At 42.8% G+C, this 11,644-nt stretch overlaps 1 protein-coding gene across 1 annotated transcript in view; it reads left to right on the top strand.

The window, feature by feature from the left end:
• Positions 1–11,644, top strand: part of LOC105887127 (rap guanine nucleotide exchange factor 4-like) — a 20,174-nt gene that overhangs the window by 1,954 nt on the left and 6,576 nt on the right. Inside the window, exons 2-3 of the mRNA XM_012806184.1 lie at positions 105–247; positions 2,798–2,886. Of these exons, the coding sequence (XP_012661638.1) occupies positions 105–247; positions 2,798–2,886 (232 nt within the window). The remainder of the gene's footprint in view (positions 1–104; positions 248–2,797; positions 2,887–11,644) is intronic.

The raw sequence follows: 11,644 nt of genomic DNA, 5'->3' as shown, positions 1-11,644 counted from the left end.
GGATAGTTGCATAATATTGAGTATAATGAAAATAACGCCTGCTGACTCACTTTCAAATAGATCCTTACTGATACAGCTTTTTGTGCCTTTTTTTCCCCACATAGACCTTTGGAACGATCCAGCGAAGATGTGGATATAATCTTCACACGACTGAAGGAAGTTAAAGCTTTTGAGAAATTTCACCCAAATCTCCTTCATCAGATTTGTTTATGTGGTTATTACGAGAACCTGGAAAAAGGAATCACATGTAAGAAACGCATCTCCAGCAGTGTCTGTTCCTGTATGGCTCCCACTCATCTGTGTACCCCGTGGACAGAGATAGCAAACGGAGTGTTTATGTGCCAAAGATTTGATCTTCAACCGGGGGCATTAAGTCGACATTCCCCTCCACTCTGTTGCTTCAGTTCCGTGTAGGCGTTTCCTGGGCTCCTCTGTTCACAGAATGTAAACGGGCCTTTCAGGGCAGCCTGCTCTCCAGATGGAGCTGGGGGGACGTAATGAGTCATACATTTGGCTGTGTCCTTAGAAATCCAGAGAGTTGTCTTCTCTCATCCGAGAAACATGTGATCGATAGGATATTAAGGAAAGATGAAAGGCCTCTTAAATGCTAATAGTAATGTTTTGAATTAACCTCAAAAGATTATTCTAGGTGGAAATGAGGGGCAGGGAGGGAGACAGAGTGACAGCTGGATTATTTAATTTTTTTTTATTAAAAAAAAAAGTAATACTTCTCCATCTGTTGGGACACTTTATGCGCAGTAACAGAAAGCTCCCATCCAACTGGCTTGAAAAATCAATTACTCATACATGAATAAAAAAAATCGAGTGCTCGTTTGTAAGAAGTCCCGAGTAGGATGACTTCGGGAAGGGTTAGTAAAGTGACTCAGCGACATCATTAAGGTCAAGGTCCTTCCTGTCTTTTTCTTTTCTTTTCTTTCCTTTTTTTTTTTTTTTTGATACACATTCTCAGGTGCTGGCTTTGTCCTCAGACTCATCTCAAGCCATCCTAAAACAGTACAGCAGTTGGAGGCCTCACAGATCAGCGTAAAAGCATCTCTCTAAAGTGGTGGTTCTCAACCTTCCTAATGCCGCAGCCTTTTAATACAGTTCCTGTGGGTCACGACCACAGGTTGAGAACCCCTGCTCTAAAGGATCATTTCTTTTTGTCTCTGTTTCAGACGTCCCCCTAGCAGCCTCCCTGTATTGTTTTACTGAACAGAATTGCATCACATGACTATATCTGAACCAATTAATCACTGGCAAAGATTTTGGGGTCCCCAGGACAGATTTAGATTAATTATGATTACCTCAGTGGAGCTGGGGAAGGAACTCATGGGCCTTGAGCACTTGGCCCTGGTAATGTGGGTGGAAACTTGTATAAAACCTGGGTTCGTGGATGGTTCTGGGTGGGAAAGCGACAGGGTCGTTATTGAAGAAAAGCAACCAAAGAACAGTCACCTCCAACCCTTACATCGTGTACGTCTCCTTCAAGGTATTGTCCCATGTAGTGACACTACAAGCAAGTCACTTTTCTATGTTAAATATGTTGCCCCTATAGATCACTGCCAATAGATATTTTTTTCTTACTAGTAGCAGAAACTCTGTTCTCTCGAGGAGACTCTATTTTCTGTTTCTTAAAGCCATTTACAAAATGAATCTTCTACGATATGTAATATGAATTTGGGCAAATAGGGGCCAAATTCATAAAAGGCAAAACCCAGACTCTAACATGAGTCACTTACGAAGGTTCGGAGCAGCAGAGTTCCTGGAGAGGCCAGCTCTGCACTCGTCAGCCCCGTCTCACGATCATCCTTACACTTGGTTCTTTGCCTCTGCACAGCATGTCCTAATCAGGGAGTTCAGACGAACTTGTCATCATTAATTCTGGTTCCTAGACGCTTGTTCTTTTGCAGTGGGCAACACCCTTGCCACAGCTCAGCTGTCCCTCGGAGCCCTCATGATTTTTCATTGAGTCACTTGACCTCTGGCTGTAACTGTGAAATGAATTTTAAAATACCAGATTATTTATCCAGTTATTTAGCTAGGGTATTTGAAAGGATAGTTGGTTTGTATGAGATTTTTGATCTGGTGTTTCAGAATTATTTTCCAAAGTCCAGTCATAACATTATATGGGAAGTAAGATTCTATCTCAATACCTAAATATTTTCTCTCTGAGATGACAAACTTAGAGCAAAACCAGATTCCAGAAATTTCTGGTGAGAACCATTACTGAATGCCTACAAGTTGTGCATTTATAGAGTGAATATAAATGCACAGTGATAATGCAGTAGTTAAACATTTTAAATAAAGCAGTTAAAAAAATTCAGTGGTCCCCTTCAAGGGAGCTATGCTATTCTAGAAAATGCATTGCTTTTAATATGGAGTTAGGAAATTGGGGTGGTGCTCTGGTATTCTGTTAATATGTACCCCACCTGAAGTAATTATTTCCCCCAAATCACAATACAATGAAATGTTTTTAAGATAAATTATGTAGAACATCAGTCAGTTCTTAAATTCAAAGAGTCTTACAGCATTTAGGATTATTTTCTAGTATTACAGCTCTGTCAGTAGAGAGCGTTCTGTTTAGTTTCACTTCATAGAATGTTGAATAAATAAGATGCAGCTCTGTGGACAGATGAGGTAAAGGAGAGCACATCGTGTGCTAGTGGGAAACAGGGGAGCGGTGGGAAGGACAGTGAGGTCCACGTCACGCTTACGAAAACTGGTGAAAAACTGTCAGGTCATGCAGTAAATCTAACTTGTATTTGGTATATTTACATCACCATTTCTTCTTCAGTGTTTCGCCAGGGTGATATTGGAACCAACTGGTATGCTGTCCTGGCAGGGTCTTTGGATGTGAAAGTGTCTGAGACCAGCAGTCATCAGGTAATACATGTTATTCTTTTTTTTTTTTTTAAGTAGGATGTATTATTATTGTTTTAAAGACGCATTACCCCTATGTCTTTTATGCCATGACAATTACATTTTCAAATCCACTTTCTCATAATAAGGGATTTAATAGTATTTGTTCGACTCCTTTATTAAGTCCCTCAACAAACATACGCTGAATGGCTTCCGTGATTTGAGTGTGCTGCCTGGTGTGGGAACATGGAATGCAGGAACACATGGCTGCCTTGCAGGAGCTTGCAGTCTCCTGGGAAGTGCAAACAATTGCAATGTGGTCGATTACTGCGGCCCGAGTGGAAGGGGAGCAAAGGGGAAGGAGAACCGAGTCTTCCCGGGTTTCCTCTTCGATCCTTTCTCTATCTTGCATCCTGACTTCTTCTTGTCTTAGAAGTGAGCTCATCGGCCCCTCCAGTGATGCAGGGGACGTGTTGTCCCCCTAAAATCTCACGATTTCTCTACCTCATCTTCCCAATGAGGTAGAAATGGGGGGTCAATATTGTCTTTCTCCTAAAGTGCAGTACTTCTTTCCTTTTCATAGCTTCCTTAGTCACCTCTGAGGAGTTTGCCCTCCTAGTAAATAAAACTCAGAGCCTTTCTTTTCACAGTATTTGTGAATGTTTGAAATTGGCCCAGAGTCTCCTTTCATGTCCTCAGTGACACTTGCTCTGTCATTATAACATGTGGCCTCGATGTACACACCTGTCCCGTGTAGAGCCAACAATCTCCCATCTGAAAAGCGGGGCCCCAAAAGGGTCACATTCCAAGTGTCGCTATGAACAACTCTTATTTCCACATATTCAGGATTCAGATAAAACCTGAAGGAAGAGAATTTGTTAATTGTAAAATCAGAATTATCAAGAAAAATCAAGGAAGTTCTTAAATGGGCAAATCCTGTACAGGGAAGTGCCACGTTTGATACAGTGTTTCTGAGGCTTTTTCACAAGTAGCACACTTCAAATACCAGAAACATCTATGACAGACAAGAGATTTGGATTTTGTAAGGACTTGTGTGCACATTGGAGTTGTGGGCACTCCTGTATTAAACATGGAAGTAGTATCCCAAAAGATGGTTGGTAGGTGGTCATTTGGAATTTGGAATATGAGTTTCCTGTGTTGTATTTGTTGAAATGGCTAGTCTCTGGCCAAGTCCTGCTTACCCCACAGTAGACTCTTCTTGGGCATCAAAGCATGGAAAGTTCCATTAGACAATGTGAGGCACCTGTGCTTCCCAACTTTGATGGCACTTCCCTCTTGCCCTGTCTTACAGGGCTGGTTTTCTCTTGGAAAGAGAGGGACAAGTTGAGAGGTAGGTTTTGATTCTTATAACGTGCCTCGGTTTTCCGAAAGGACTGAGAACCACTAGCATTTCTTGACTATTTGCCGTTAAGTAAGATGTTTATTTATATCTAGTATGTCTGAGATATTTGCTTGGCGGTGTTCCAAGAACTTAACACGTATTTATTTATTCCTTAAATCCTCACAACAGACCTATGAGGTGGGTCATATTACTGTGCTCATTTTACAGGTGAGAAAGTAAGTCCCTGAGTGGTTCAATAATTTGACCCAAGTACTACTCAACAAGTCTAGAAATTAGGAGAATCAAGATTAAAACCCAAGGAGTCAGGCACCTGAACCCATGTGCTTAGCCACTGCCCTCTGGCATTTGACACACCAGAAATAAATACTCTGCATCCTTTATCTCTGCACAGTGCCTACCTGTGCCACCCAGGTGGGCACCCTCTGGGCCCTTAGCTGAGAGCTGCTCCTGGTGCTTCCCTTCCCAGGTTTCACCTGCAGGGCTGTCCTGAGGGGACAGGGCTGGGGAGGATCAGTCTTTTTAGACCCTCCTGCTGTTCCAGGTGGCCCCAAATGAATGATGATGGAAAGAGGGGAGAAGCCAAGAAGAGAAAGGTGAGGAAAGAGAGAAAAGGGAAGGAAGATGAGAACTGACTGCAGGAGAGAAGAGGAGGAAGCACAGATGTGCCTAAGGGAGTGATGAGTAACCCCAGCCCCTGCCCACACACCAGATGCCAAGGCCGGCCTGGGGTGTGGGTGGTATTAAAATAGCATTTGGCCAGGGGCTTCAGGACTGCTGCCCTGGATTAGTTGTCTCTCACCATGGGGTCCTAGCAAAGAATAGCTGAGTAGCACTTGGTTTTAGCTGTGCTAAAGAAATTTAGAGCTTTAGAAATTTTAATAAGCTTTTAATCTTGGAGTTTAGCTGTGGTTTTGACCTCAAAACCAACACAGAACTTTCCTAACCTGGACTTGAGCTTCTCTTGGTTGTTAGGAATTACTGGCTTTATACCAATGCTGATTTGCTGTCTCCTTTATAGATTTCATTCTGCAATGTTCAACCAGAGTTTTCTGGACAGATTTGTATCACTAAGATAAAAGGAAGAGAGAGCATGTTGACTTTGTGTATGTAGCCTGAGCCTTCCAGCCAGCATGGTAGGGGATCAGGGGAGGAGGTGGCAGAACTGGGCTCCAGCCACCTGAGAGAGACACTGTAGGAGAAGGAGTGGGATGGCTGAGCCATTTCCACCTGTGCTAGCCTTGCAGTGGGTTCTGGTCTCTGGCCACTAGCAGGGTGGGGCTGATCAGGATGTTTGGTTAGCTTGGCAGAGGGGTGCCCAAATAAGTTCGGGTTCTTCAGAGAAACAGAAGGAATGGGAGATAGAGGTAGAGTTTTATTTTAAGATGTTGACTCACACTAAGGGCAGGGGTGTCTGGTATCTGTAGGGCAAATTGGCAGGCTGGAGATTCTGGTGAGAGCTGTCGAAGTCTTTTTTGAGAATGAGTCTCACTCTGTCTCTCCCAGACTTAGGTGCCGTGGCACAATTACAGCTCACTGCAGCCTCCAACTCCTGGGCTCAAGTGATCCTCCCCTCTCAGCCTCCTAGAGTGCTTGGATTACAGGTGTGGGCCACTGCAGCTGGCCATTGTCGCAGTCTTGAGTACGAAGGCCAGAAACTCAGGCAGAATTTCATGTTGCCATCTGGAAGCAGAATTCCATCTTTGGGAAACCTCCAGGGATACCTGTTCACTCATTAAGACCTACAACTAATTGGAAGAGGAACATGTTATGGAGAGGGATGTACTTGACTTGATTGAAGACTATTGATAGTCTTGATTTGAAGTCTATTGATCGTAAGTGTTTATCACATTAAACACATATCTTTAAAACAACATCTAGACTTGTATTTGACCAAACAACTGGCCACCATAGTCTAGTCAAGTTGAATTAACCATAATATGTCTCAGTGGGGAGTGAAATGGGAGTGGGTGATGGGCCATAGGGGGAGGAAGAGGAAAGAGCTGGAATTCCCGCCCTTCCATTTCTAGAGACCAGAAATGATCTCTGCAGAGTGCCTTCACTGCGTGTGCCACACTGTGCCAGGGCTTCTGTGCACACTCACTGGGTTAATCGTCAGGCATTCATTCCCTATCTTACCCCTGGCTTTGAAAGCAAGGCGTGGTAACCTTAGCTGTAACTTTCCCAGGACCACACACATGTACCTGAGCAAACTAAGATTAGAATTCAGGTCTGACATACTCCCAATGTCATGTTCTGCAGGTCACACATGAAAAAAGGTGAGGGGATAAAAGAGGCAGGAAAAAAGCTCCAAGAGGCTAAGAGAAAACGGAGGAAAGAGGGAACAGTGCAGAGGGAGGTCTTTGCAAGAGAGTGTGGCTGGGTTTCTGGTGGCCTGTCCCTCCCTGCCCTGCAAGTCTCCCTTATCATCTGACCGTCAGAGGGGATGGACTGACAAATCCCCCCAGTGGGGTGTAAGCTGCTTCCCTGAGCAAGAATGGTGACAGCCAGGTGGGAGTGGCCCCTGGCAATAGGGTGCCCTGCAGACCGCTGTGCCAAGCGCTTCCCAGCGTCACCACTGTGCCTTTAATACTAAGATCAGTCTCATTTTACAGGTTAGATGTCCAATAACTTGCCCACGGTCACACAGCCTTTCGGTGTCAGGGCCAGTTCTTTGTGCCTCTAGGGCTCAAGTGCATGGCCATCAGGGTGCCATCCCGAAGCATGTGAATGGGAAGGAGGAGAGCTGATGGCTGAGCCATTAGGAATAGACTCCTCTGACCCCCTCCTGCATGTCTCAGAACCCTACACCTCCTCACCTCCAAGCCACTGCAGGTTGGAGGGGGAGTCTCCCAGCCTGTTTTTGATCTGGAGATATGTAGTGAAATGAGCCCCACCTCTTCAAAGAGGTCCCCGTAAGGGCGTGGGACAGACAAGTGTGGGCGATGAGAGAAGGCGAGTGAGATGCGGAGTGTATGGGCACGGGGGGATTGTTAGAGTTCGTGTTGATGGGATGTAGAGGGTTGAGAAAAAGGGGGGCTCCTGACCTGGGTGAAGAGGTGGCTGGTGATGCTGCTAATGGTAATAGGGAATACCTTAGGGAGACAGCCCTTTACAGATTTTGTGACAATATTTTGATATAATACTATGTATTTGTCAGGCATTATTGATTTGGTGGATGTTTTCTTAACAAAACACCCTATTTCCTTTATATGGTGATAGGAAGACATAATGATAGATAGATAGATAGACAGACAGACAGACAGACAGATAGATATTTCAAGAATACATAGAGCATAAATATTCTATTTGGCTCCTAAGTTCACGTTACCTTCCTGCCTGTTTCAGCCCCTCCTCTCCCTTCCCAGGCAGGGCCCCAGAGCCACACTCTGCTTCTGCTGCCCACCTCCTTCCATAGATATGTCCCCCTAAACCAAGGCTTTAAGAGATGGAGGGGAGAGAATAACCCCTGGATGGGGAAGAGAAATGGTCCCTCTGTCTTGGAGACTCTCCCCGGGAGCTGGCTCTGGGTCACTTTCATTTCTTTTGTTACTGCTTGAATCTGTGTTTGTCCTAAGAACTCTGGGAAATGTGTAGATTATCCTGTTCCTGTTACTTGGAGGAACTTTTAGAGACTTAGAAGTCCTTGCAAATATCATTCTATAAACTGTATTTACTCCACTACTCCATAAAGCAAAACCTACAAAGCACTCTTACTGCTCTGTGCAAGTGTCAGAGGCATCTCTCCCAGCTTCTCCTGCCCTGGCCTTTCTTTGCCTTGCCCCATGAAACTCAGAGTACCCAGCAAGGACCCTCAAAGGTGTCCCAGCCTGGCTCACACATTCGTGGAGGCTTCCTCCAACAGCACAGATCTTGTCAAGAATTTTCCAGTTCCCCAGGGATATCTGTCCCCACCTCATTCTTGTACCTAAGCCTGACCAGGACACACCCACTGTTAGGTCTCCTGATTTTGCTGAACTCTTTGGCACAGAAGCCACTTCTGTTTTGGGTGCCTGGGTAACTTAAATGGGCTAAAAGTCAGACATTTTACATTCCCACTGGGATGAGTAATACTATGGTTATATTTTTTTCTCACTTATGTTTTAATAGATTTAGGGTTAGAGATGAACATTGGAGCAAGTTCTATGCAATAAATAACCTTAAAAATAATAAATAAATAATAAATAGGCTTATAAAACTCACTGTATCATACAGTATTACCCAGCTTTGTGTGTATGGGTGTGTTTTGGAGAAAGAGAGAAAGAGGTTTGTTTTTCTCTGCAGATTTTGTAGATGAGGGACCTTTATAGCATAGTAAATATCTAAATTTTAGAGACTGAGTGAGTCTTTGCCTCAAAGGAAAAAAATAAAGGAAAATGTAAGATCTCAAATTAATCTTTACACCAAAAAAGTATAAAATTTCCCCAGTCATATGAAAGAATTTCTGCTGCCTGATGACAGAATAGAAGTTCATGCTGCAAAACAAAGAATGGAATGGTTTATTAAACTCTTACATCTGTATTACAGAGGCTTATTTAAAGTGTTAGTATTTAACTAATCAATGCAAGGCACAGTGGTTAAATTCAGACCTCCTTTGCAATCCTGTCTCTGCCACTTAATTGTCTTATAGGTATGCACAGCCGGATCACTTGTAAATTGGGGAAAATAATTCCTACCTTTAATAAGCTGATTTATATAAAACACTTAGTACAAAGCTGGAGATAGAGGAAGAGGTTCCCTGTTTTTTTTGTTTTTTTTTTTAAGATGTGGTGTCTTCTTCAGTTGCCCAGGTTGGAGTGCAGCGATCATAACTCACTGCAGCCTCGAGCCCCTAGGGTCAAGCAGTCCTGTTGCTTTAGCGCTCTGAGTAGCTGGGACTACCCACATGCCATAGCGCTGTCTAACTGTCTTTTTAAAATTACCACTTTGACAAAGAAAAGTTGATTGCCGAGAGTGGACGGCTGGAGGTTGCAGCACCTGCAATACTGTTATTTTATCACAAGAGGGCAGTGCTAGAATAGGGAATGTACTTGGGATTTGAAACAGCAAGAAGTATAGTTAATAATACTGTGCAGCCATTTCATGCATAAGAGACTCTGGGCTGCACTTGGCTGCAGCCATCACTTAATTTTGTCCCCTCATCTGTCACTGTGAACTTATCTGGCCAATTTTAGCCCAATTTCAGAAAAACATCTCTTACTGATTTTTTCCCCCTAAAGTAACGCACTTTCACTTGCTCTCTCTTCTTTGCTTCTGCAGCAAAGATATTTTTAAGCAGTGCATTTTTTTTTTTTTTTTTGAGACAGAGTTTCACTTTGTCACCCTGGGCAGAGTGCTGTGGCTTCATAGCTCACAGCAACCTCAAACTCCTGGGCTCAAGCAATACTCTTACCTTAGTCTCCTGAGTAGTTGAGACTGTAGTTGCCACAATACCCGGCTATTTTTAGAGACAGGGTCTCAGTCTTGGTCAGGCTGGTCTCGAACTCCTGAGCTCAGGCAACCCACCTGCCTCGGCCTCCCAGAGTGCTAGGATTAAAGGCGTGAACCAACGCGCCTAGCCTAAGTGTGGCATTTTTATTCAGAAAATTTGAAGGAAAGGCATGCTTTGCTGTAATGAGGATCTCTCTCTCCTTCTCTATTTATGTCTTGCCTCTCTGAGTCTCCCACTCACTCATTTTGTGCCATTATTTTCGGACAGAGGATGTCACCGTCTCATTTTTCTGAGCACATTTCTGAACACATTCATTGAGCTCATAAAACGTGGAAGGTGCCAAGTCCACAGCAGTTGTTTGTCATCTCTTCCTACTTGTCTGCGCTCAGGTCAAGCTATTTGTTAGGAGCTGATTGGGAGTTTATTTAGCATCCTGCATCCTGTGTTTAGTTTTGTTCCCATGTAATTCTTTGTTTGGGTGGATGTAAAATGGCTCCACGGTGCTGGACAGACTGCCTCTCTGCTAACACAGGCTGGTCTCACTGATTCAGTTATCAGAATGCTAATGCTAGTCCATTTTCTTTAAACCTTCCTAAAGCCAGCTTGCCTGATCTTGTTAAGCTGTGCCTAACATGGTGATTTTTAGGGACGTGTTCTATCAGTAATAGACTTTGTCTTTGCTGTTTGTTAGAAAACACGTTTGGCTTAGAAGTATTTTGTCTTCCTGCTTGGCAATAAATCATTTTGACAGTGCATACAGTCTAACATCTTGACAAATTAAGAGATTGGGTTCCATTCAATTTTATTCTTTAAAAGGACTTGGAGCACTCTGTAAATTCTAGTACTAAATTTAAGCTCATGAAATAAACCAAGGTGCTATGAGATTTAGTGGCAAGTATTACCTATAGGCCTAAAATAAAAATTGTAGAAGTGTTTGCCTTGCAAGAATTTATGTTTCTGGGCCAGGCGTGGTGGCACGCACCTATAGTTATAGCTACTCCAGAGGCTGGGGTGAGAGGATCCCTTGAGCCCAAGAGTTTGAGGCTATCGTGAGCTATGATCTAGCCTGAGAATAGTTGCTGCCTTCCAGCCTGGGCTACATAGCAAGATGCTGTCTCTAATAATAAAAAAGAATTTATGTTTGTGGCTCTACACATATAAAGAACCCATTTGTTCTTTGATGTTAACTCAATAAATTTGCCATGAGACAATGAACTCTTCTTAACCCCTGAATATGGGAGTGAGTTAAATGTACATAATAAAAATATCTGGTAGCCCTCGAAATTACAGGACAAGTAAAAAAAAAAAACTTGATATACTTACCATAGATAACTCTTATGTCTATTTTATTGTTAGCTATTTTCAATTTCATCGGAATGTCTATAATGTGTATTAGTTAGATTTTGGCTAACCTTTATTTGCAAGATACAGGTTTTGATCTTAATTATCCGTGACACGTAACCATTGGCTTTCTTAACACCAATCTCATTTTCATACTGTAGCTATGTTTATAATGAAACAAACAAATAAAATGCCTCCTACGAGAAGGCCTACTTTAAGAAAACCCAGTATACCATAATTCAGATGTACAAAGCAGATAAATTAAGGGGTGATTAGTTGCAGTACAAAAGGATTCTTTGATTTACAGCATGATTGTCAGAAGGGTTCCTTTGAATACAAGCTCCCCTAGAGAGCTGAAGTGTTTTGCAGATCATTCAAACCACTTGACATCCAGACTAGGGGACAGAGAAACTTGGAATTTTAAGTGTTGAAAACTGTCATTAGTGGAAGATTAATACAAAATGAATAGAGAGAGTCTCTGTTATTTAAATAGTAGAAAAGATAGAATTTGCGTTTTAGAAACACGGGTAACCTATACATGTATATAAATATGACTAAATTAGAAATAACATTTTCCATTATTTATAGAGCCCCTATGATGTGTCAAGAACTATAGATGGACTCTGTCCATATATTATTTCTATTCAATA

Source organism: Otolemur garnettii, unplaced genomic scaffold (assembly GCF_000181295.1).
Source record: "Otolemur garnettii isolate 467f Iridium unplaced genomic scaffold, OtoGar3 scaffold00048, whole genome shotgun sequence".
In the NCBI taxonomy this organism is placed as follows: Eukaryota; Metazoa; Chordata; class Mammalia; order Primates; family Galagidae; genus Otolemur; species Otolemur garnettii.
Note: the sequence above shows the minus strand (reverse complement) of the source record. Positions and strands in the feature narration are given on the sequence as shown.